General features: G+C 36.0%; 1 protein-coding gene across 4 annotated transcripts; it reads left to right on the top strand.

Moving 5' to 3' along the window:
* Window positions 1-89: 89 nt before the first annotated feature.
* On the top strand, window positions 90-26,038 carry LON2 (lon protease 2). 4 transcript variants are annotated; one of them, XR_015818507.1, is made up of 18 exons: window positions 90-334; window positions 898-1,010; window positions 1,103-1,214; window positions 1,364-1,533; window positions 2,163-2,254; window positions 2,755-2,934; window positions 3,020-3,103; window positions 3,784-3,911; window positions 6,384-6,585; window positions 7,002-7,208; window positions 12,488-12,618; window positions 19,129-19,342; window positions 19,961-20,263; window positions 23,000-23,194; window positions 24,025-24,270; window positions 24,468-24,569; window positions 25,246-25,384; window positions 25,470-26,038. XR_015818507.1 is itself a non-coding variant. In XM_088218043.1 (17 exons), exons 1-17 carry the CDS (start codon window positions 228-230, stop codon window positions 25,327-25,329), a joined length of 2,670 nt encoding a protein of 889 aa, XP_088074169.1. In that variant the 5' UTR covers window positions 90-227; the 3' UTR covers window positions 25,330-26,038. The 4 variants fall into 4 exon arrangements, 2 of the variants coding, with proteins under 2 accessions (XP_088074169.1, XP_088074170.1); XR_015818506.1 differs by having other exon boundaries at window positions 25,461-26,038; XM_088218043.1 differs by having other exon boundaries at window positions 25,246-26,038.
* Window positions 26,039-27,231: the final 1,193 nt, after the last annotated feature.

The following is a 27,231-nucleotide window of genomic DNA, read 5'->3' as shown; positions in this document are numbered from 1 at the left end:
TCAAATAAACTCCCTTTTAAAAATTAATAAACACCCTTGCTCATCTTTATGTCACCCGCCGCACAAATTGGAAACTAAGCTGGTTATAGTAAGACATTTCCGACTGAGAAAAAAGGAAAAAAATAAAAAAAAACTCAATCAATCACTCTATAAAACCAGAAAAGGAAACAGACCTCTTTCTCTCCTTCCTTATCCCAACTATTAACTTCTGAGTGGAAAGGGGAAAAATGGCGGAATCGGTTGAGCTACCAAGTCGGTTGGCAATTCTACCGTTCAGGAACAAGGTTCTTTTACCTGGCGCCATAATTCGAATTCGTTGCACTTCTCACAGCAGGTAACTAATTGAATTTCCGTCTGTTTCCCGGGGAAATCATTTTTCTTACTGATTCCTTTCTATCTTTTGAACTTCCTAGATGATGATTTTTCATGATGATCGTTTGTCTATTTTGTATTTAACGCTCGTTTTATACGAACATAGGGTTGAGAAAATTGGCGTTTGAGTTGGTAGCAAATAGAGTAATATCATCGTGCTTGCTTTCTTTTGTTATGCGCTTTTACTGTCGAGTTAGTAGCATTTTTATGGAATTTTGGGAAGTATTGAATTCAATTTTGTCTAATTTCGGTTCCTTTTCTTTTTAATTGTTTTATATGAAATCAAATGGGCGTAATGTTTTTGTTCTTCCTATCGACATCTTACTGGTTGATTTTTATTGATATTGAAGGTGTTGACGAGTAATCAATCCTATTTTAACTTTTCTATTCTGATTCCTATGAATTTTTATGCACAATGGTGCTATGTCACCTTATCATTTAACTAATTACTCGATAATTAGCTTGTTGGCTTCTTATGTGTCTCTAATTATGCAATTGAAGAAAATGATGCTTTGACTTCTGTAGTGTTACATTGGTGGAGCAAGAGCTGTGGCAGAGAGAAGAGAAGGGCTTAATTGGCATTTTACCTGTTCGAGATGCTGCTGAAACAGCATCGGTTGGTTCCACTGTGGCTCCAGGTACCAATAAGTTAATTTTCAGTTATATGTTTTGTTGCGTGTTCATATAAAATGGAGATTATTAGAATATTCTAATATTTTATTTCATTAAGTAGGTGCAGGAGGTGAATCTGGAGAACGTGGCGCAAAAATTCAAGTTGGTATATCAGATTCTAACAAAGCTGATGGCAAAAATCAACAGGAAGTTATTCATTGGCATAACAGGTACAGTTCAGAATAGCATTTATCACATTGCATTGTCATATTTTCTGAAATGTTCAGCAAACACCTCGAATAATTTCTCTTGCAATGTGTCAGTTGTGAACTCGTAGTGAGTTATATTTTTCCTTGAATTTTTTCTTTGAATTTCTCAGGGGTGTGGCAGCTCGTGCTTTACATCTATCCAGAGGGGTGGAGAAACCGAGTGGAAGAGTTACATATATTGTGGTCCTTGAAGGTTTGTGCAGGTTCAGTGTCCATGAGCTTAGCACAAGAGGAACATATTCCATGGCACGGATATCCTCACTTGAGATGACAAAGACCGGTAAGTTATCCAGTACCTGTCTGTCCTATGAGATCATATAGCTGGTAGATTTTGTACAATCAAGCAGCCTTCTTGCTAGTGCTACGCAATTTAGGATTGAACAATTATAATGCAGTGGAGGAAGTCATAAATATAAATGCAGTGTGCATAAGTCATCAGAGTAGAACATCTATGTTAAAGAGGTAATTCTACTATTTTGTCTAGAGAAAGATTGCGGTATTGTTATTCCATGAACAAGTTACTACTAGACAAAATTATGTGATTTCCCTGCAAAAACTTGGTTTAATTTCTATTATTAGTTTCCTATTTAAAAAAAAAAAATCTATTATTAATTTCTGAAATTTGTTTCAATAATACCTGGAAATCATAAAAAGTTCCTTAGGTTTATCTAGATGGTCTTCTATCTGCTCATAGTGTTTGGAATTTTCTCAAAAACTTTTAAATGGCGTTTTTGAGGTTAAAAGTATTACCACTGAAAAGCTATATCATCACCTGTCATATAGGTAGTCTCTTTTTTCCATTTGTTCACAGGGGCTAGAATTTTCTGAAAACAGCATTTTTAGGTTATGTTATTACCACTGAAAAGCTTTATCATCACCCATAATTGCTGTTTTGTTGATTGTAATTAGAGATGGAGCATGTGGAACAAGATCCAGATTTTATAGCACTGTCTCGCCAGTTCAGAGCAACTGCCATGGAGCTGGTTTCGGTGCTTGAGCAGGTAATGCTTGTGAATATTGATCATTTGACTTTCATTCTCTTCACCTTCTATTCAATTTACTACTATCATCACTTGAAGAATAGATCATTTAATGAACTTGTGAATCAGTATTCTACATCTGCTTTATTTTTTTTACTTTGGGAGCTTCTTCCATTATAGGACTCTTATTAATCATATAAATATAGGCCTTCACTTGCATGTGTTCTAGTGGTATTCAACTTATTCTAGTGTAAGGAGTCTGACTTCCCATTGGTTAATTGAGTTTCGTATTTCATCCCTTAAAATTTCTAGAGGATACACAGCATAATAGGATACACGGCATAATAGGATCCCGGTGTTCAATCTTGATGTATGTATCTTTTTCATTGACTGTGTGGAGTGCTATATACCATTTAAGATCTGTCATTTGTCCCTTGGAAAGAGGTTTTGCTTTTCAATAATTTCATTGATCTATTTTTTCCTCATCCTATCATTAACTCTGGCATTCATTCTGTTCTCAGAAACAAAAAACCGGTGGAAGGACAAAAGTTCTTCTGGAGACAGTTCCTGTCCACAAATTGGCAGATATATTTGTTGCTAGCTTTGAGATGAGTTTTGAGGAACAGCTGTCTATGTTGGATTCAGTTGATATTAAAGTAAGACTTTCTAAAGCTACTGAGTTAGTGGATAGACATTTGCAGGTAGAGTTCCTTTGCTGATAACATTTAATCGTCTTATTACTTACTTCCATCTTTGTAGAATAGTGTTGATGTTTCATATGTGCAGTCAATACGTGTGGCCGAGAAGATTACTCAGAAGGTTGAGGGACAGCTGTCAAAATCACAGAAGGAGTTTCTTTTGCGCCAACAGGTTAGCTTTCCATATTAAGTCAATAATATAAATGAGCATCTATTTTTTTCAGGTTTCCTCTTTCTTTCTGGGGGATTACCTTAAAGGAGAAAGACCAGTAATTGATTGATCTTTTTGGAAAATGGATGTTAATCATTTCTATTATGTGAGGATGCTTGTTCAGAAAAAGAAAGGTTGCTGTATATTGTTAAGAGTTTCAGCCTTAGGATTTATATACAGTCTTAGACTCTTACACATCTTTTCATGGTTTCCAAAAGAAAGAGCAATGTAAGTGCAATTCATTATGTTTCATCATTATTTTTATTTTCTACGTTTTTTAATCAAAATAGAAATATTATTAGGGAGAGAATAGAGAAAAAAGTACATCAATGGAAGAAAGATATCCTTCTTAAAGAGATTAAAGAAGAGGAACAAAAAATAATATAAAACTGTCTCTCAATCTCTTTGCTAAATGCACAAAGGGTATTTTCTAATTGTTATTTTGTCCAATTATCTAAAAACTCCATGAGGTTATAATTTGATCTAGCATTTAGTTAATGTTTGTCTTTTGAAAAGCCGATGCAGTGAATGATAACTTAGGTCTTTTATCTGCAGATAATTTATCTTTATATTTCTTTTCTAATATTTGGTTTTTGTATATACTTCCTCTCAGTAATGACCCTATTTGAGACATATTCCAGATGAGAGCTATAAAAGAGGAGCTTGGTGACAATGATGATGATGAAGACGACTTGGCTGCATTAGAGCGAAAGATGCAGAGTGCTGGAATGCCTTCAAATATCTGGAAGCATGCACAGAGGGAGTTGAGGTACGATCTTCGGATGACATTAATAAATTACGACAATCTTTCAGATATTTACTATTGTTGTATGGAGATAATATACTTTTCTTGCATTTCTGTTGTTTTGCTGAAAGTTTCAAGTATCAATTCACTGTGGAACCATCGCAGTTGGTGCATTGTACTGAGATATGATGGCTGAAAGCCTCTAATTTTATTAAGTCATGGAAGTGGTGTTTAAAAATTTTATAGTTAATGATTGCCACTAATTATACCCGCTGTTATAACAATCTTGCTCTATCTTGCTTTCTTTAATTATTGAACTTTGAAATATTTGTGGGACCAATAAATTATGTTTTGTAGTTTTTATACACATGCCCTGGGACAAATAGTTGATCCCAATTGAAATAAAGGCCCTTCTTGCTCTTGTCTTTCATCTCACCCCTATGCAATTTCTTGATAAACAGTATAGGTTGGATAACTCACCAGTTGTTGTTGTCCTCCGGTTTCTTTGACTGCCCCTCCTCTCGTAGAACTTTGCAAACTCAGAGTAGTGACCTTAAGTGGTTGTTGTAGCTTGACTTCGATAGGATATATTCTTGGAGGCTACTGATGAAGATTTCGACTTCTTGTTCAGGGTTGAGAGCTGGCGCACATGCGAAAAGCTATTTGAAACCCCATTGTTATTCAACCACCGTTTCCTCCCACTTCAATTTAACCAGTTTTACCAATTTGTTTGTGCATATTGGCGGGCCAGGTCTAAGATTGCAGTGGAAATTTAACGTCTTTCCTGGAGAGCTTTGGTCGATCTTGTTTCTACTTTAGGAAGTATAGTTGGACATCGTCTTCAAGGTAAAAAGTGGCTAAACTCACATTGTCTTCTTCAGCTACCCGTAGTGTCGGAAGAAGTACTCACGCCAGTTAATGACCCCAATGGACCAGCTAAGCCATCATATTAGGAAAGTGTGACCTTGCGTACTGCAAAAAGTACTTTCCTCTTTTTTTTGTTGCTGGAGTTGGTCAACTTCTCTTCTTTTCAATTTATTGAGCTGAATACTAATCTTCCTCCTTCTGGCGGGCAGTTTCCAAGAGATGCATTTGACCAAAGCAGTGAGCCCACGTTGCTTCTCTTCTGAGCGGGTTGGATCCTCCTAGTATTACTTCATGAACATCTCAAATTATTGTTGGAAGCTTTTGAGGCCCTCCATGACCATCTATTCTGATATCAATTTGTTAGGGTCCCGGGCTCTGGATCTATCACGGGCCTGCTAGTGTGAAATCCTGAACCAAGCGAGTTGCTTGGTTCTCGATATTCTGGCCGTGCCGGCTTAAGATGAAGCTTGTCTAAGAACCTCTTAGAGAGAAACTCTGCGGATTAATAGTTGATGATTTTATTCATGATACTAGGTGTATTGATAGGGAAACTAATTGAATTACATCCCTGTTACAATTCTAGGAATCATAGTCCTAATTTTGTTCCAATTTTGTAATATAAACCTATACTTAAATACTTAAACAAAAATTTTAAAATAATTCTAATTCTATTTAGTTCCTCAAAGAAACCAATTTCTTACAAACGATAGACTCAAACTCCTCCATATGCTGCTTCCATGGGTCCAATGCCCTGCTTTTTGTGTACCGTAACATTTGTCTACCATGAAAGTAGAATATTTGGCTATCACACAGCTGTACGAGAAGCTTTTATGGCTTAAGGGTCTAGTTACTCGTATTAGAGCAAAGGGAAATGTTGTATTCTGCTATAAAGTGGAAATGTTTTTCACAAATAACACCATGTACAATGAGAGAACCAAACATTTCGAGGTCTGCTTTCACTTTGTTTGAGAAACTGTATCAAGGATTCATCTGAGGGGAATTTTGTAGAACAAGGGACAAGTAAATAAAACCCAAGAATGCTGAGATTAACGCATGAAAGGGGTGAAATGGGGTGTGGTGAGTGTAGAGTGGTCAAAGAAAGGTGAGAGTTTCTCTAGTGCGTATAACTAATGTGGTTTGTATTCTCCAATACTTTCTTGGTTAGGTCGTAATTGAGACTTGGCTGTGGATTGATAGTGTCTTAAGATATTGTAGTAATCTGCCACATTGTGTTTGCTTATGGAGTTGGCTACAGAACCAATCCACCAAATATTCTCTCTCTCTGTCTCTCTTTCTCTCACTCTTTCTCTTTCTCTTTCTCTTTAGGCATCATTTTCGTTCCCTTTACTTTCTTTACCATAAGTGATTAACTTAAGAATTGGAACTAGTTTTATAGAAAGTGTCATAGAAAGGGAAAAATTAATGAAGACTTCCTTTTCTCCTATCGGTGCACCCCATTTGGCATGCTTTTTAGAAATTCTTGTTGTTTTCAGTAAAGGGGAAAAAGATGAAACTATATTTGACTAGTGTTTGCCATCCTCATGGTTCATGCACTCTTCTAGGATATGTTGTTGATATATGTAATTTTCTTTTCAATAATTTCACTTCTGTTTTTCCTTCAAATTGCAGGAGGCTTAAGAAAATGCCACCTCAACAACCTGGATATAATAGTTCACGTGTTTACCTGGAGCTTCTGGCTGATTTGCCCTGGGAGAAAGCAAGTGAAGAATATGAACTGGATCTAAAAGGAGCAAAGGAACGGCTTGACAGTGATCATTATGGTCTAGTCAAAGTTAAGCAAAGGATTATCGAATATCTGGCAGTTCGCAAGGTTCACCAGTTTTTACTTGTTTATCTCTTGGATGCTTTTAATATCAATTGTACTGAGTTTGATGCTGATTCAGAAGATAATCTGCAGGATTCTTGACCAAATCAATAAGTTGGACAATAAGTATATGGATTTTTCTAGATTTCTTTGGAGTAACTTAAGCTTATATTTTATTATTAATTCTGTCTATTTTCCTATTTAATGCTAAAAATGTACTAGGGGTACTTGCAGGTCTTTTATTTCCTTTTTTTTAACTATAATTATTAGACTATTTCTTGTTCTAGGGAGCAGATAAGTACCTAAGAAATTAGTCTATACATTTCAGGGTTAATAATATCTTGAGATTGCTGGTATGGCAACTAGCACATCTACCTGACCATTATGCATCAGATGCTTATTTATATTGGTTTCAATTGCAGCTTAAACCAGATGCAAGAGGTCCCGTTTTGTGCTTTGTTGGCCCACCAGGTGTTGGGAAGACATCTTTAGCATCATCAATTGCATCTGCTTTGGGCAGAAAATTTGTACGCATATCTCTTGGTGGTGTTAAAGACGAGGCTGATATTAGAGGGCACAGGAGGACGTACATCGGAAGCATGCCTGGACGTCTTATTGATGGACTAAAGGTAGGTCATGCATGTTTCACTCAATTAGTTTTGCACTGATCATCAAACTAGTAGGAAAGCAAACCAGTAAAAAGAAATTCAGAAAACACATTTTTAGCTGGTAATAACATTTGGTAACAAAGTCCAATCCTGTGGTTATATGCTAATCCAATGTAAATGAATTTCATTTTCTGTTTTTAGGTATGAGTGGTTAATAGTGTTAGCCCCTATCTGTTTTTTCCCTATCTGATCTCACTGGAATCTCTGTTGTGGAAGAATTTGATGTCTTATTACTTGATTGGATAATACCAAAAGTCAGACACACACCTGCACGTATATTTATATATATATGTATGTGACAATCCTAGTTATAGGAAATGAAAATTATTTTTGGATCCTATGATTTGTGAGATATTCTATCATAATGGTAATCTAATTAAATCAGCCTGATTCTAGGGATACAATCTGTTGCAAAAAGATGCGATGTATACATGCAATTAGTCACTTTTCCCACTCTCCCCCTCAAGCTGGTGAATAGGTATTTCAATTTCTAGCTTGGAGATAATACTTAGGAACACTGAACTGCCTAAACCTTTGGTAAGTACATTAGCAAGTTGGCCGTGTCTGGACAAGTAGCGTGTACAAATCAACCCGTTTTCCAACTTTTCTTTGATGAAGTATCTTGTCAACTTCGATAATCATGTTATACTATATTATGAGCTATACTGATGACATACTTATTATCATAGTAGAGTCTTATTGGATCATCTCATTTAATTTTCAAATTTTCTAACATGATCTTTGCCGAAAGCAGTTCAGACACCCTTGGTAATCCCCCAGAATTCTGCTTCCGCGCTTGAATGTACCACCAAATTCTGTTTTTTACTCCTCAATCTCACCAGATTATCACTAAGGAAGGTACAATATCCAGAGGTTGATCTCCTTCAATGATTGATGTAGCATATCAATCTTTGTATATACTTAAAGAACTAAATCTCCATTCCTTTTGAAGAGAATACATTTTCCTAGTGTACCCTTAGGATATTGCAACACTCGGTGAGCTGCCTGTAAATGGACTTTCTTGGGGTAATGCATAAACTGACTTATCATGTTTGCTACATGTTCTACATCTGATCATGTGTGAGACAGGTAAATGAGTCTTCCTACCAGGCGTTGATACATTTATTTGTCTACTGCTGCATTCCTTTCTGCCTTTCCCAGTCTAAGATTTGGGTCTATTAGAGTGCTTGCTGGTTTGCATGCTACCTTGCCTGTTTAAGGAGACCAGTAACATACATTTTTTTGGAGGTAAAAATGCCTTGTCTAGAGTGAGCTATCTCAATTCCAAGAAAATATTTCAACTGTAAATGCCTTGGTCTCAAATTCCTTAGCCATGTACTGACTTGATATTGTCTTTCCTTATTATCATCCATTGTTACTATTATGTCATCAACATATAGAAGAAAAGCTGTGACTCCTCCTAAAGGTGAGTGTTTAATGAACAATGTATGATCTCTTTTGTGTTGCTTATATCCATTTCCATCATAACTCTTGCAGTTTGACAAAACCATGCTTTTAGTGATTGCTTAAGTCCTTAAAAGGGGTCTTCTTCAACTTGCATGCAGCCAAATTTCCTCCATAACTTGGCAGGACCTCAATAGAAATTTCTTCCTCCAGTTCTCCATGTAGGAATGTACTTTTAAGATCAAGTTGCTGCAATTCTCAACCATAATTTGCTACTAATTACAAGAATATTTAACAGCGTTCATCTTTGTAACCGAATCTCTAGATAATCAATTCCATAAATTGAGTATATCCTTTGGGTGCCAACTTTGCTTTGTATCTTTTCAATCGATCCATTTGCTCTATACTTCGTTTTATACACCTATTTGCATCCCACCACTTTTTTTTTGCTAGTAACTTCACCAATTCCGTCAAATCTCCACATTCATCTATTGCTTGCATTCCTCATTAGACAAAGCCTCAAATAAGGTTACGGGTTTGATAATAGTGTTCAAGCTAACAAGGACGACCTTATGAAGTGCTGAAAAATTTTTAAATGACAAGTGTGAAGGGGGTGCAAGGGTCGTTTTATGCACTCTCTAATCCATTTTCTAACAATAATGATTAGTTCATGTTTACTATTGCTCACATGGGATTCAGTCTTGAAGGATTAGAATTTTTTTTACTATATTCTTAGGATCTCAGTTGGAGTCTAGGACTTGCACCGGTTCTAGGATAATCACTTTCTTCGTTAGAAACACCTTGCTTTTGCCCAATATCACATTCTTTCCAAGGGCATAATCTATTCTTTCATGGGGAATGTTAGGCACTTGTTCAGACAAGATTTTCATTCACATGATTTGACACTAGTTTAGATACAGGATTTGACACTCGTTCAGTATAGGATTTAGCACTAGTTGAGATACATGATTTGGATGTTTCAAAAAGAAAAAAAAAAACGAGATACATGATTTGACACATAGGAGCGATGCGAGGACTCGTGATTAAACACAAGTAGTGTCGGCAAGTCAAGAAAAGATCCTTATCTTCCATTGTCAGATTTTCACCCTAAAGATAAGGAGTAATAAAATGAGACTCGTGCTCATGGAACCTAACATCCGCCTTGAGATATAGAACCTTTTTGATGAAGGGTGGTAACACTTGTATTCTTTCTGAGTTGAAGAGTAATTCATAAGAACACATCTTAATGTCTTCAGATCTAATTTCTCTCAAATTTGGACTGTGAATATGGACAATAATACGCATCAAACTAGGGATAATATGTGGAGAGAATATCCACAGGACTCTTGTATCACAAGACTCTTGAAGGTAACCGATTTGTAATATTCGTGACTGTGAGAACAACTTCTTTCAAGAATGATTTAAGTACATTTTCTTAACCAAAAAGGTTCGGTTGGTTTCAAGAAGGTGGCTATTTTTCCTTTTTGCAATTCTGTTTTGTTGTGAGGTATTGACATAAGATGATTCATGTATTATTGGTTCATTGTGAAAAGATGGGTTAGGACGTTATTGAAATAGGCTTTAGCATTATCCCTTCTAAATCTTTTTATTTTTTATTTTGAATGACCTTCTAAATCATGAAGCAAAAATTTAGGAGGATGGGTATTGACTTTTGACTTATGTTTGAGCAAAAAAATCCAAGTGGTACAAGTACAATCATCAACCAATAAAACAAACAATCTTGTCCCAGAGACTTGGGGAGTAGAGGGTCTCAAATATTAATATAAATTAGAAAAAAAGAATTTTTTTTTGAGATAAAAGATAGAAATGTATAAAAAAGGTACTAAGAGGGTACCACCCATTTACAAAAGGATTTTACATATCAATGAGCATATTAATAACCACTCCAACATTATCTAAAGATAATAAATTACGACCCAAAAGTAAGGAGCCAAAATAATGCAATAATCTATTTATAATATTTATAACAGTATTTTCTATACCCTCAAAAGCTCGTTTACTTCTTTCTTTCCATATGGTCTAAAACATGTTAAGAGAATTAAGGCGAGCAGCTTTGTTGTTAGATATTAAACCTTCTCCTGCCAAAAGTTCATTATAAATAGAACCCACCATAACCCAATTAATACCCATCAAGCTGTAAATCATGGGCCACAAGTTTGTAGAGAAAGGGCACCATAAAAGGATATGATTACAGCGCTCGGCATTGCATTTGCAGAGGAAACACTTGTTAACCAAAGTTCTGCCTCCTCATCAAATTATCCAAAGTCAGTAATTTTTTCTTTGTAGCTTCCCAAGTAAAGAAAGCAATCCTGGAGGGAGCATTAGTTTTCCAAATGGATCTAAAATGGAAGGAAATTTGTTGATCAGAAATGTTCCTGCCCCTTACAATAGTGAACTTTTTGTAGAAAGAACTGATGGAGAATCTGCCATTCTTCTTCAGTTTCCAGACAAGGGTGTCAGGGCTGTCCCTTAAATGAACCCTGGCCATCAAAGAATAGAACTTCTTTTATACTAATTAGGAAAGGAATGCGTTTGACTTTATCTAGTTCCCACACTTTACAGCAAAAATATTCAACATCTAGACCTTTGAATAAAGAAGGAAACAAGATTTTAGGAATATGAGGAACATTTTTAGGGTCAGAGATGAGCTTCTTTTGACATCTCCTATCCCTGCTACGATGATCAAAGAGTCATAAGTTGTGGCTTTCCTTTTTGGTACTTGGGCATGAGAAATATGTGAACAAATGTTTGACGAGTGTATCATATGATTGATAGGTCCCAAGTCGATGATCCAAGTGTTGGAAAAAAGTAGTAACCAAGGCATTTAATCTAATAGGGAATGAAACTTTTACCTAAATATGCTAATGACCAAGTACCTGTAATCTCTGAGATCTTCTATGGAGGGGGAATTGTCTCTAAGCAGATTTTGTGAAGCAGAGGAGCCACCACCTGTGAAGGCTGGTCTTGGGAGCAGGACTGCCTACAATGAAGCCCGAATTTTCGGTTGCAGTGCAGCTGAACCAAGGCGTGAAGATTGAAGAATGGCTAGTGGACGGCTGGTCAGTGCGCAGCTGTCCGTGCGTGGCTAGCTGTGCACGTAGTTGTGAGTAGTGCATGTGGCAGAGGGTGGAGAGCCTGGCAGGGAGCCGAGCAGCTGGGCAGTTGTATGCGGCAGTGGGCCGTGCATCTGGAAGGTTGCATGCAACAGTGGGCTGGGTGCTGCTGTGTGTTTTCGGGCTATGAAGGTCGGTTAAAGGTTTCTTGTTTGTTGGCAATAAAAGTCGAAAAAAATTCTGGAGTATGATGTTTACGGCTCTGATACAATGTAGAAGAATTTGATGTCTTATTATTGATTTTATAATACATAAAAGTTATATATATACACAAAAACCCAAGTTATAAAAAATGAAAATTAATTATTTGGAGATCCCATGATTTAGGGGATATTCTATCATAATGAAAATCTCAGTCTTATTCTAGGGATACTATCTGTTACAAAGGAAACGATATATGAATGCAGTTTATCATTTTTTTCTACATTTATATTCAGCTGTCTTTTATAATTGACTAAACCCTTAGTGGCTAAAATGAAGATCATGTGATCAACTGTCTTATGGCTAGTTCTGTCGACCCTATGCTTAATGCTTCCAATAGGATGTGCTGTTAGACCTTAAATATTTTTAACTGCAAAGATTTTGCATTTGCCTGTTATTTTTATCATTTTTTTTAGAAGAAAAACTTAAATAGCTGTAATTTTTTTTTCGTACGATAATAATTTACGACTGATGTTGCTTCATGTTTATTTTGGATTAAAGAGGGTAGGAGTTTGCAATCCAGTCGTGCTACTGGATGAAATCGATAAGACGGGCTCTGATGTGCGAGGAGATCCTGCTTCTGCTCTGCTAGAGGTTCTTGACCCCGAGCAGAATAAAGCTTTCAACGACCAGTATCCTTCTTTTACATATTTATTTTTGATGAATTTAACTTTGAATAAACTGATGATAAATTTATCTAGACCTAATCATTTGGGAAGTTGTTGGAATTTGTTTTCATTTACAAAAACCTTAAATTGAATTATCTATGATATTGCTTTCTCATGAAGCCACCTCATTATGTGAGTTATCAATACAATAAGATGCCTGATTATAATTCAATTAATTAATACATGATTTTTATTTTTTTCAAAGAGAGGACATGGAGTAAGGTAGGAACTTGAAAAGAGTTGAGCTTTTTGTCATAATACATGATTATTTCTAACTAGCTAATGGAATGACAAGTGTTTAAATGATAATAAAGGTCACTTGGTTACAGTTATTTCACTTGGTAATGAATTTACTAAAAAGGTGCAACTAAACTGAGATAAGAGATGTTGACTCTTGGTGTTTTAAAGCACTGCTCTGTATTGATTTTATAATATATTACCTCTAAATTACAATATATGGAATACAAGTTATGCATTTAAATTGTGCATTAAGTTATAAATCATTTTGCTACAATAATCATGAACCAGCCGAAGTCATTCTAGAAGTAAACCTAATTATATTATGCATATTCTGCTCAATTTTCTTAAGAAGCCACATGTTTTGATAATTTTATGTATAAATTAAGAAATTATATATCATCTTAATTTTTGGGATATTAAAAGTTTATAAGCCAGATCATTATTTTATTCGGATATGCTTGCACTTTATGAAGTTACACACTCTTGAATATGTTGACAATTCTCTAAACCATTGTTAGAAGCCTTGTTCATGGCTTCATACTGACAGAAAAAGGAGAGAAAATAACAGAGAAAGAAGAGAGATTTCTTTAGGTAACTTGATTGTCTTTCGATGCTTATCATTCATAGTGGAGAGGCCTATTTATAGGCTACAAGTGGTGAGGAAAATGAGTGGGAAAGGGAAGCGGGAACTGCCAGGTCGTTGCAACGGTCGAATGGTCGGCGGCTAAGGGTCCTTTTCTGTCATTTTTGACCAGTTACAGCAACAACACTAACCCTATAAGTGAAAAGATTATTTTACCCCTGTTTGCAAATTTCTCTTTTTGCCCTTCCCTCTGTAGTAGACTACTAGAGACGGCTTCTTGACAATACTGTCCCCTTGAGCATCAACCTTGTCCCCAAGGTTGAGATATAGAAACTATTGCTGTAGATTCTCATAATCTTTCCAGGTATATTCTTTTGTTGTGGTGTCTGCCCATTGTATTAGCAGTTGTTTCACAGGTAGTGATGCTCGCATGATGGCCTAGTGTTGTAGTGCTTCTTTGGGTTGAACGCTGAGTATGTCCTCTCTTGTATTGACTGGTAAATTCTTTATCACCCTGTCTCCTCTTTCAATATACTTATTGAGTTGTTATACGTGAAACATCATGTGGATTCGAGAGTCACAAGACAGCTGGAGCTTGTAAGCTACTGATCCAATCTTTTGCATTATCTGAAATGGTCTGTAGAAGCACGGTGATAACTTAGATCCGTTTGCTTGCCTTACAGTACCTTGCTTGTACGGTTGCAGTTTCAGTCGCACCTAGTTCTTTAAAACTTCTTCCACAGCGATTTTTATCTGCATATTGCTTTATTCAGGATTGGGCCTTCAAGGTTGTTGTCTAATCATTTTCTTGGCATCTTCTTTTTCTGGTGGTAATTCTTCTACAAATAGTGAAACCAGTGAAAAGTCAGCAATATCCAAAAAATGGGGAGGTACATATCCATAGAGAGCTTGGAAGGGGGTCACATTGAGGCTTGTGTGGTAGGTCGTGTTGTACCACTATTCAGCAGCGGATAACCATTTTGCCCATAGCTTGATCATGAGCCATGCACTTCAAATACATCTCCAGGCATTGATTAAGGCGCTCGGTCTGATCATTTGTTTGAGAATGTTATGCAGTGTTGTAATGAAGGCTGGCTCCAACTGCTTTCATAAATTCATTCCCAAAAAGACTAGTGAACAAGAGATCCCTGTCTAATACTATGACTTGCGCCACTCCATGCAATTTGTGAACAGTCTCCATGAAAAATTGGGTTGCCCATTGGGCCTAAAAAGGGTGTCGTAAAGGAATAAAGTGGCTATACTTTGTGAACGAGTCTATTTTCACCAGAATTGTAACTTTATTCTTGGACTTGGACAGTTTTTCAATGAAGTCCATTAATATGTGAGTCCCAAGCTTGGGATGATATAGATAATGGATGCAAGAGTCCTGGAACGGCCACCTTTTCATTTTTACAGCATTGACAAATGTCACACTGTTGCACCCGCTGAGTAACTTGCTTCTTTATGTGGGACCAATAAAAATGTTGTTTGACTCGCTAATAGATGGCCTTGATGCCCGAATGATCTCATATGACGGAGTTGTGGCATTGGTGAAGGAGCTGATGCTGTAATCCTTTATTGTTGCCAATGACTAGCCTCCCCTTGTATCGCAGAAGTCCATTAGAGAGTTGGAAAGGTAGCTTTCTTTGCCGAGAAATCAAAAGTTATTTGATCAGTTGTTACATGACAGAGCTACCATCATAACCTTTAGATGCTAAAGGACTTCTGCTGGACGATCCTCGTGTTCCCTTTTGGATAAGGCATCTGCAACTTATTTATAGTCCCTTGCTTGTATTCGATGAGGTAATTTAACCCCAATATTTCAAAATACCCTTCTGTCGGATCATAGAAGAGACTCTTTGATCCAGTAGGTACTTGAGGCTGTGCTGATCTGTCTGAATGATGAAAGGAATTCCTTCCAAGTAATGACGCCATTGGTCGACTACATAAAATCAATCATGAGGTTTTTCTTGTATATGGACTTGGATTGATTTTTGGGACTCAAGGCTTTGCTTATTAAGGTTATTGGTTATCCTTCTTGTATTAAGACAATGTCAATTCCTTTGTCACTGATATCTGTTTCAATAATGAATGAATCCCCAAACTTTGGAAGCTGCAATACAGGGTTACAAGTCATTGCTCTTTTTAGCTGGCTGAAGGCTTGTTCAGCTGCAAGGTTCCACTGCAATGCTCCTTTCTTTAACAAATCTGAAGGAGTTTGGCCATTACCTCATATTGCTTAATAAATTTTCAATAATAGCCTATTAGACCCGAAAATTCCCTAAGAGCTTTGAGAGTTTGTGGGGTTAGCCAATTGACCATAGCTCAATTTTTTTGGGGTCTGTTTGAACTACGTACTCCGAAATGACGTGCCCCAGATATGCTACTTGAGTCTGCAGGAATCAACATGTAGATTTCTTTGCATACAACTTATGTTTCCATAGCAACTGCAATAGTACTTCAAGATGAGACAAATATTCTTGTTCATTGGCACTGTAAATGAGTATGTTGTCAACAACGATAAGAATAAAGTTTCTGAAAAATTCTCTGAAGGCGTGATTCATGAGAGCCTGGAAAGTGGCTAGGGCATTAATGAGACCAAATGACATCACCCTAAACTCATAGTGGCATTGATGAGTTTGAAATGCTGTTTTATGAATGTCTTCCTCTTTCATATGAATCTGATGATATCCTGCTCTTAGGTCAAGTTTTGAGAAAATAGAGACGCCATGCAATTCATTAAGTAAATCATCAATAGTGGGAATGGAGAACTTATCTTTGATTGTCAGCGAGTTAAGTTCCCTTTAATCTATACAAAATCTCTAGGTTCCATCTTTCTTTTTGACTAGCAAGACTAGAGATGAGAACAGGCTGCACTTGGACTGAATAATTGATTCTTATAACATGTTCTGCACTTGTTTTTCTATTTCAATTTTTTTGGAGAAAAGAATACTTGTATGGCCGAGTGTTGACTGTTGCTCATTCCTTGATTAAAAGTATAGAATTATCAAACTCCCTGGGTGGCGATTGTCCCCAGGGTTCCTCAAACACATTCTTGAATTCTTTTGGATCAATTTCCATAATTAGGAATATGGTCTTTCATTCCAGGCTGTTCTTCTGTTTGCTCCAATTCTTGGCATTATCTCTTTCATCTGTCCCATGGTGTCATTCCCTTTTAGAACCATGAGCGAGTAAGCTTAATGGAATTTGACAGTAGCATGTACAAAATCGATCACCATAGGATTAAGCTGCTTCATCCAGTCTACTCCCAATATCATGTCACAGCCGAGTTGAATTATTTGAAAATCTTACTTGAACTTGTAACCTTACATTAACTAACATCTGAACACGCAACACTACTAGTGATTCTTAGCACATTTGCTACCATTACCATCAATTGTTTGTTGTTAACTACTTGAGTTCTAACTCCTTTTGCCGCACTTATATCCAGAAGTGAGTGTAAATTCCCATTGTCTAGCGAAACTAGCACATCACATCCAGACAGTATCCTCTTGATTTTAAGGGTATTGCTTGTTGAAATTCCTCCCATTGCTTGTATGGATTTTTTTCATCCATTGTCTCCTCATCTGGCACCTTTTCCAACAAGTCTTCTTGGTTGGACACTTTTACTGCTATCATAGTTCAATTTTGGCAATGGTGTCCCTGGAAATAACGGTGACCATATTTGTAGCATGATGCCGTTGATTTCCTAACTTATGTTTCTCTTCATCACGTTCGGAGTTTCGAGTTGTCATTCCTCTCAAACCACCTGATGGGGAGGTAGTTCTTTTAGTGAAATATGAGCTTCTTGACATCTCAGTTATTGAATGTTCTTGCAGCAAGGCTTGCTAAAAGCTTGATTAAGCATGCGTGCTTGAGCAACCTTATCAAACGCTATAACTTCTGTTTGAGATGATTGATGAAGCTGAATATAAAAAGTCTTTCTAAAACGGTGGGATTGTCCGTGCTCATTAAGGGTGCAATGCTCGAACTGTTCTTAATATTCTAGAATGACACCAGTTTGCGACAATTTGTTACATTCTTCAATTCCTTCCGTAACAGCCCCCACAAATCTTCAACAAAGCTCCTTAACAAAATACTCCCATTCTACTTCATCAATTTTGCCAACCATTCCCAATACCATACATCTGTAATTTCTCATAAGAAAGATATGCGACTTCAACTTTCTGCTTATCTAGTGTATTGTACTGAAAAAATACTTCTTGCACCTCCTTATCCAAGAGCGGGGATTTACTCCTTCAAACATGGGGATCTCCTCCTTTGGAAGGGAAAACATTTGGGTTGAACTGGTTCAGTTTAGTGTGGCAGATGAACAGGTTCAGTTCGGGGATTCCAGTGGGTCAATTCAGTTCAACCTTTCCACTGGACTGGTTTGGTTCACGTCATCCATGAACCGGTCCGAGCCTTTTCACTTGAACTAGATCAATTCCTTCTTTTAACCTTAACACTCAGTTTTAGGGCATTTCCTTCAGCCGGCTTGCATGCACCCATCGCCGACATCTTTGGCACCTCTCTCATTTGCGTTCCACGGATCCGTTCCATGATCATGTTGAGCTGCCGCGGGACTGACCATTCATCTTGCAGACATCGTCCATCTACGAGCGGGATTGATGATTCAACTCATAGAAATCGTCCATAAAATAGGGAAGCCTCTGATCCACATCCTTGACGGTGGGTTCGGCCGCCATCACCTTCGCAAATTCCACCATCACCACCTTCCTTTTGGATCGAGTACGCGAGACGATCGTAGCATGCATTTCGGCTGGCTCCGGGGGCCCACCTTGTTAGAAGCCTTGTTCATGGTCTCAGACTGAGAGAAAAAGGAGAGAAAATAACAAAGAAAGAAGAGAGATTTCTTGACGTCACTTGATTGTTTTTTGATGCTTTCATTCATAGAGGAGAGACCTACTTATAGGCTACAAGTGATAGGGAAAATGTGCGGGAAAGGGAGGCGGGAACTGCCAGGTCGTTGCAATGGCCGAACGGCCGGTGGGTAAGAATCCCTTTCTGTCATTTTTTATCTTTAACAGCAACAACCCTAGCCCTAATTCTGTACAAGTGAAAATACTATTTTACCTGTTTGTGAATTTCCCTTTCTGCCCTTCCTTCTGTAGTAGACTACCAGAGATAGCTTCTTGACAGTCATATATCATCTCATGTCTATTAAGAGCTTTGTCATTATCTTATTTTGATTATATATTGACAGCACTGAAGCAACATCATTAACTCAAATTTGCTTAAGAAGACAGTATCATTTGCATCTGTAAATAAATCTTCATGTAAGTTATATGTATATATGCAATTAGTAAGTATTTTCTTCCCCTAATTAGTTTATTATATTTATTCATATAGCTGATTGATATATGTTAGATGGGTCTGCTAACTATGTTTGATCAGTGGTGGAAAATATGGTGGAAGTTTAGATTTGATTACTGCTAGAGCCTACTTATGTTGAGGTAGCATGTATTTACTTATCTACTGTCATGAATTAACACCTCCTTCTAGAACTAAATTGAGGTAGCATGTATTTACTTATCTAGTGTTATGTATTAACACCACCTTCTAGAACTAAATTACCTATCTCCTGAAGATGACTATGCTCGTAGTGATTCCTTAATTGAGGGTCTTAGCTATTTGAATGTTCCGTTTGATCTTTCAAGAGTGGTTTTTGTAGCAACGGCAAACCGGGTCCAGCCAATCCCTCCTGCACTCTTGGACAGGATGGAAGTCATTGAGTTGCCTGGATATACACCTGAAGAGAAGCTCAAGATAGCCATGCAACATTTGATTCCAAGAGTTCTGGATCAGCATGGATTGGCTTCTGAGTTCCTTCAAATTCCGGAGGTAGTAAGTCTTCAAGTTGCATAGATTAATATTTTTTTAAAGGGTAATCTTTATTTCTAACTAGAAGCAATGTTTCAATATGTTGATTGGTTAGCTGTATGCTAGGGCAACAACTTGTGCTGCCTTTATACATGGTTTTACTAACAATTAATACAAGTCAGAAGAATGGGGGATAAAATTGATCTCTTTCTTAATAGGTTTACTATCTTTCCAGAGTAAGGCTTTGTAGCTATCTGTCCGTGATCCCAACCAGTGGTTAGTACTGTAGTTTGGCTTTAGTAAAATTTGATACACATGAGACATGCATTAGTTAGTTAGCTCACACCTCTGATGTTTTTTGTTGGTGGTGAATTCCATTTGATGATTTAGTTGTATTCTTGTTCCAGACTCTGGTCAATTTGCACATTTACCCAAGAACAAATAAATGCACTTGTGTTTTTGGCCTCTGTTATTTTTACAATGAGCCTTTAATGAATGACCCACTGATAGCAAAAGAAATGGAAACTTGGTGATGACTCTACTATCAAGTTACGTTTCTATTTCAGTGTTTCTGTGGTGATTTATTGTCACAACATATTTAACTAGTACTGAATATGCATTGTTAATATGTTTTCATAGGCTATAGTGAAGCTTGTTATCCAGAGGTACACTCGGGAGGCAGGTGTTCGGAATCTGGAGAGACACCTGGCTGCATTGGCTCGTGCAGCAGCAGTGAGAGTTGCGGAGCAAGAACAAATTGTCCCTTTGAGCAAAGATGTGCAGGGGCTAGCTTCCCCATTGCTAGACAGCAGACTTGCAGAGGGAGCTGAAGTGGAAATGGAAGTCATTCCAGTTGGTGCAAGTAATCATGAAATATCAAACACGTTAAAAATTTCCTCGACTTTTGTTGTTGATGAGACCATGCTGGAGAAAATATTGGGGGTAAGTGTTCTTACAAAGGCGCTTTATTAGGATTTCTCATGCTTGAATTCTTCTAAACTTGTGATGTGTTGCTCAAGGGCAACAATGAATTGTCTTATTGTTTCTGCTACTTTTCAAATTAGATTTATTTGATGGGAAGTGCATTGTGCTGGAACTATGTGAGGAAGTTTCTTCTTTAGAGAGTTTTTGACTTAACATATTTTTGGTGAAGAAGAGTTTATAACTCTTCTATTATATGTTTGATAAATAACCAAAAAACTTAAGAAGTCTACCAGTTTATAAACTCTTGCTATAATGTTTTTAGAAGCTTGTTGACCCTCAATTACTTCTTTTGAGCTTATAAGTTTTCGAGAAACTTTGTTTTTGACCAAATACTAGTTTACCTCTTTATAATTCATAAAATTCTAGCTTACGTTCTACATCACCACATCTTATTATTTTGTTATCGCTCATTCACTCATCCACCTATAGAGTAGATTGTTATTAGTTAATAGATTAGATTATCTATTAATTAATTAGTAATTTATTTTTAGTTTTGAAATAATATGTATTTCAAATTATTACTAAAAGTAATAATTAAGTTGAATTAAATAATTAAATATTAACATAAAAACTTAAGAGTTGATTTGAAAATTAATATTTTATTTTTAATTTATATTGATCTATTTAAAAAATATAGGTAATTGAATTTATGATAAAAATTACATTATGGTTGTATTTATTAGAAAGAAATTTTTTTTGGCCATTTCAAGAGAACTAACAGCCTATAAGCTATATATTTACCAAATATATAAGTGAAATACTATACCTTATGAATCTTGTTACCTAAACATTACAACAACTTATTTTCAGAACCAAAAAAAAAGCTGGATTAATATGCTATTAGAGAGCTTATAAGCTCTTTACCTTAAGAGTCCTCTACAAAATAAGGTGATCCAAACATGTTTTTGATAAAAGTCTCTTTAGAGGAGCCGTGAAGGAGGGGTTATTGGAAGTTGGTGGTTGTTTGTGAACTTTCAAAGTTAACACTCCTAGGCTATGTTTGGAACAAATCCAAAATTTATGTGGAATTCATTTGGAAATTCACATTTATTTTAACTAGAAGATGATAAGAGTTGTATCTAAATTATAACAATTGAGTTCTTCTGGAATTTCTGTGGAATTGAAATACTGCATTCTAAATTCTTTTTTTTTGATGGAATTTGGAATATATTGTTCCAATTTCACATGAAATTCCATATACGTTCCATATTTCACACGAATTTCATTTTTTGATCATTTTAATACAAACTTATAATTTTCCTATTTAAACTAAGTCTGGGTTGGCAAATGAACTCCACACTTCTTTTCCATACATAGCATGAAAAGAGGTTGCACTTAATTAGTAGCTTAAGGTTGTTTGTTCCTCCTGCTAATGAAGACAAATTTAAATTTTGGTCCTTGTAACAGATTTTATTCAGTATTTTCTTTTTTCTACTCAAAATGCTTGAGCTAAGAGTCTCATGCATTGTTGAGGAGTTGCATGGGAAGCTTTTTCTTAATTGACATGAAGTCAACTGTCTGACACCTGAATTATTTGGGTCATAGGATGGCTTGTCTATTCATTCATGTGGGTAGAGATGCACTTAATTAGTAGTTTAAGGTTGTTTGTTCCTCCTCCTAATGAAGACAAATTTAAATTTTGGTCCTTGTAAAAGATTTTATCTAGTATTTTCTTTTTTCTACTCAAAATGCTTGAGCTAAGAGTCTCATGCATTGTTGAGGAGTTGTATGGGAAGCTTTTTCTTAATTGACATGAAGTCAACTGTCTGACACCTGGAATTATTTGGGTCATAGGATGGCTTGTCTATTCATTCATGTGGGTAGAGCTGCACTTAATTAGTAGTTTAAGGTTGTTTGTTCCTCCTCCTAATGAAGACAAATTTAAATTTTGGTCCTTGTAAAAGATTTTATCTAGTATTTTCTTTTTTCTACTCAAAATGCTTGAGCTAAGAGTCTCATGCTGTTGACGAGTTGCACGGGAACCTTTTTCTTAATTGACATGCAGTTAACTGTCTGACACCTGGAATTATTTGGGTCATAGGATGGCTTTGCCTATTCATTCATGTGGGTAGAGCTGCACTTAATTAGTAGTTTAAGGTTGTTTGTTCCTCCTCTTAATGAAGACAAATTTAAATTTTGGTTCTTGTAAAAGATTTCATCCAGTATTTTCTTTTTTCTACTCAAAATGCTTGAGCTCAGAGTCTCATGCATTGTTGACGAGTTGCACGGGAAGCTTTTTCTTAATTGACATGAAGTCAACTGTCTGACACCTGGAATTATTTGAGTCATAGGATGGCTTGCCTATTCATTCATGTAGGTAGAGGTTGCACTTAATTAGTAGTTTAAGGTGTTTGTTCCTCCCCCTAATGAAGACAAATTTAAATTTTGGTCCTTGTAAAAGATTTTATCTAGTATTTTCTTTTTTCTACTCAAAATGCTTGAGCTAAGAGTCTCATGCATTGTTGAGGAGTTGCATGGGAAGCTTTTTCTTAATTGACATGACGTCAACTGTCTGACACCTCGAATTATTTGGGTCATAGGATGGCTTGCCTTTTCATTCACGTAGGTAGAAGCTCCTAGTGTAAGGCTTTCAACTACAGCTATCCATTATTGCCAGCAAGGTTATGGAATTTGATTATCATATTGGTAGACGTGGTTAACAGATTGACAGTGTTTGTTTACCGAATAATGCAGCCTCCAAGGTTTGATGACAGAGAAGCTGCAGATCGGGTAGCAACTCCTGGGGTATCTGTGGGACTTGTTTGGACCACTTTTGGCGGGGAGGTTCAGTTTGTTGAGGCAACAGCAATGGCGGGAAAGGGAGAACTGCATCTAACCGGGCAACTTGGCGATGTTATCAAGGAATCGGCACAAATAGCACTAACATGGGTAAAGTCCTTGGACTTGTAATTTCAAGAAGTAGACAGCCATAAGGCTACTGGTGCTACTATAAACTCCATTTAAGAGTTTATTTTCCTTAATAATTTGTCCAAGAAGTTTGAAAATTCGTAAAAGTTGTTCATTTGAAATGCCTAGGAATTATCTTCATCTATTTCAAGGTCTCTAATACATTTTTTTATAACTTTTGTGTAACAAAAATATCTCTCTTTATATTAGTATGGTGATATTGTCTTGTTCTGAAGGAAATAAACTTGAATGTATACAACTGCAGAAAGAAAGGCTATTTCTTTCATATTTGATATAGTTTCCCCAATGCATAGAGGAGGAATATTCCCCTTGATATACCATTGAGGCTCTTGTGTTAGTGTGTCTGAGACTTTGAGTGGATTACTATTTTTTTCTCTTTGCTGGAGACTTATCTTTGATGCCTGTAACTTTGTGCTTATTTGAAGGTGTGTTATTGTATGTAATTAAGAAAAAAAAAAATCCTCCTGTAATATTTTCATCAAAGAAATAAAGCATCCCTTGTTCTGAGTGCTCAGTTGTTTGATGCCTGTAATATTGTGCAAAATGAAACTTGATATTTGCCCATGTCAGAAACAACCACTTGGTCTTCCTTATTTTAATTCCTTTATCCCAAATTTCATTTATGCTTCATTGAGGTTGATTTTGGATGAGATGGTCAGAAACTGTCATGTATATCATTTATAATCCATAAAGTGTCCAATTTTATAATATACTCATGGAGCAAGACATTCTGCAATTGTTTCAAGTTGTGAAAATTCAGTGAACTAATGTTAATTAATTTCTATATATAGGTAAGAGCCCATGCAGCAGATTTTAAGTTGACAACTGCTGAGGAAATGAGTCTTCTGGAGGGCCGTGATATTCATGTACATTTTCCTGCCGGGGCGGTGCCTAAGGATGGGCCTTCTGCTGGTGTCACTCTGGTAACAGCTCTAGTTTCATTATTCAGTCAGAAGAGAGTGAGAGCAGATACAGCAATGACCGGAGAGATGACTTTGAGGGGTCTTGTGCTACCAGTTGGTGGTGTGAAGGATAAGGTACTTCATTCACTCTTTGTGAGCTTGTCTTTCTTTATTTTGTGACTTATGAATGACAAGAATGATTAGTTTGTCTCGCATTAAGACTCTATGTCTTATCCTCTTGCATCAAAATAAAACTTATGGATTGGATCTTTTAAATTTGACCGTGGAAGGTAGTTTCTCAGTTTACATTCTTGAATCCTTTACAACAACAGATATTAGCAGCACATAGATATGGTATCAAGAGAGTTATTCTGCCAGAAAGAAATTTGAAGGATTTGGTTGAAGTACCAGCAGCTGTGCTTTCTAGTATGGAGGTAAAGTTTCTTCTATATGGACTAGTTGTTCCTCAAGTTTAACCTGTTCGTTTGCAAACCGAAATTTGCTTCATTATTGGACTACATAATTCTTATATTTTTTATATAATTGATCCACATTTCAAAAATCTATATATATATATATATATATATTCTCATTTGGATGTGCATGTCTTTCCAATTAATTTGGTCCAGCTCTGTAAAATTTGGTCAGGGAAGTGATTCCATGTGGCGTTTGTGGAAAAAAAATTCTTTTGTTTCATTGTGGAATCCTATTTTACAATGTTTTGGGGAAACATGGATGACACACATGAAATGCGAGTTGAGATATTGCCTGCTTGACTAGCAAAGTGAATTTAATGCCTGGGATATTAACTTTTCTTTTTCTGACACACATGAAATGCAAGTTGAGATATTGCCTGCTTGACTAGCAAAGTGAATTTAACGCACGGGATGCTTAACTTTTCTTTTTCTCTGAGTGAAGGGCACGGTTTGTGATAACAAATTTGCATCTAATCCTCTTGTCAAGATATGCAGGGATGAGATATGATCTTGAATGTTTGCCTACTTCTCCTGATATTGGAATTTACGTACACTTCCATAGTTGTAAATGTAAGACATGCCAGTCAAGTGAATTTGAAATAAATTTCTTATTAGTGTATTTTTATCTTGACAGATTTTACTAGCCAAGCGAATGGAAGACGTGTTGGAGCAGGCTTTCGAAGACGGCTGCCCTTGGAGGCAACGTGCAAAATTATGACAAAGGCCTGAAGGCATTTTCATACAATTATTTTGGAGATGAAAAATTTGTACAGGTAGCTACTCACGGCATCAAGAAGCACCTGATTTGATATTTTACTCCACGTTTGGAAATCTGACGAATTGTTGAAGGCTCAGCAGGTGATGGTTTACCCGACGAAGGAAGAAGGAAGAAGATTGAGATTGATTCTTCTGGTAAAATTTATCTTTCTTGGTCAAACTGCATTGACTGAGGAAAGATAATACATCCCACCTCATTTTACTGTTAAAAAGAATTATATCCTTTTTTTTTTGAAGCTATGTAAATGAATTTTTTCTTCAAAATTTATTTGAATATGTATATTTAATTTAATTAGGAGATGGTAAAAACTTCATTTAAATTATAAAAATTGACTTCTTAAATAATTTCAAGTGAAGTTGAAATAATACGTTTTAGGTTCTACTAGTGGAAGTTGGAATGTATTATTTTATTTCACTTAAAGTCTTTTTTGAAGTCAATTTTTATAATTTTCTAGTAGTTTTCATCATTTTCTAATTGAATTAATGTAAAATTTTCAGTTTGCTTCAAGAGTAGCCTAAATTACGTGTTTATAATCAGAGTATCTGATTCACTAATGTGTTTGTAATCAAATGTATGATTCACTCGTGTACAGAATTATTCGATTGGAGAAGGGAATACCACTATGACTACTAAGATATTTATTGTCTAATAGTTACTCCCATTAAGATAAATGCCGATATAAATGTTAAAATTTTTAATTTATTATGAGAATCTCTTTTTAAGTATCACGTGAGGGGTTTATTCTCAAAGCTAACGGAAGTTATGATAACTTAGTTAGATTCTGGAGTGATGGATCAAGAAATTCATGATGCTTTGTTTGATATGTAGCCTATGAAGGCTTTCGGTATTGATGGTCTTCAAGCGGGCTTTTTCCAAAATTAATGGGATGTTGTGGGTGAATTAGTCTGTGCTATGGTCAAAGAAATTTTTTAACGTGAGTATTTGCTAGATGATATAAATAAAATCCTTATTACTCTCATTTCAAATGTGGCAAAGCTTGAGAGTATAAAAGAATTTTGACCGATTAGTTTATTGATAGTTTTATATAAAATTGTTAGGAAACTAATTGTTAATAGACTTAAGGGTTTTATGATTTTTTTGATTTGTCTAATTCAAGCTAGTTTTGTGGTGGGACGGAGTATCACAGACAACATTATTATTTTTCAAGAGGTGATGCACTCAATGCAGATTAAAAGAGGAAAAAGCTTATGATAGAATTCGTTGGGAGTTTGTGGAGGATACGTTGATTGATGTTGGTTTTCCTCTTAACATTATTAGAGTGATTATGCATTGTATTTCATCTTGCCCAATGTAATTGTTGTGGAATGGTTGTCTCACTAATGAATTTTGGACTACTAGAGGTATTAGGCAAGGTGATCTGTTATTACCCTACAATTTTTTTTTATATATGGAGCAACTATCCTATTGTATAAATAACTTGATGAACAATAATATTTGGAAGTCTATTCGTCTTGGTAAAAAAGGTCATGCCCTTTAACACTTCTTTTTTGCGAATGATTTAGTGATTTTTGGGATAGCCGATAATGATTAGCTTTAGATTAGAAAGGAGATTTTAGATTAATTTTGTGCTAGTTCGGGTCACAAAGTGAGTGCGAGTAAGACACTCATATTCTTTTCTTGCAATGTAAACCTAGGTAGGCTAGTCGTACTAGCAATAATTTTGGTTTTCAAATCTCAAGCAATCTTGGTAAGTATTTGGCTATTCCTTTTCTGCATAATAGGATTAATAAAGATACTTATAATTATATTCTTGAGAAAATTAATCAGAAATTGTCTGTTTGGAATAATAACTTTCTTTCTTTTGCAGGGCGCTTAATTTTG

This window comes from Carica papaya, chromosome 4 (genome assembly GCF_054855325.1).
Source record: "Carica papaya isolate Zhongbai chromosome 4, ASM5485532v1, whole genome shotgun sequence".
In the NCBI taxonomy this organism is placed as follows: Eukaryota; Viridiplantae; Streptophyta; class Magnoliopsida; order Brassicales; family Caricaceae; genus Carica; species Carica papaya.
This window is presented reverse-complemented; position numbering and strand designations above follow the sequence as displayed.

Bases quoted from the DNA above. Each gene is read 5' to 3' on its own strand.
- LON2 (XM_088218043.1), top strand. From the start codon at position 228: ATGGCGGAATCGGTTGAGCTACCAAGTCGGTTGGCAATTCTACCGTTC. The intron at 12,619-19,128 runs GTATCCTTCTTT...TGAGGGTCTTAG, and splicing joins AATAAAGCTTTCAACGACCA to CTATTTGAATGTTCCGTTTG. The intron at 20,264-22,999 runs GTAAGTGTTCTT...CGAATAATGCAG, and splicing joins TGCTGGAGAAAATATTGGGG to CCTCCAAGGTTTGATGACAG.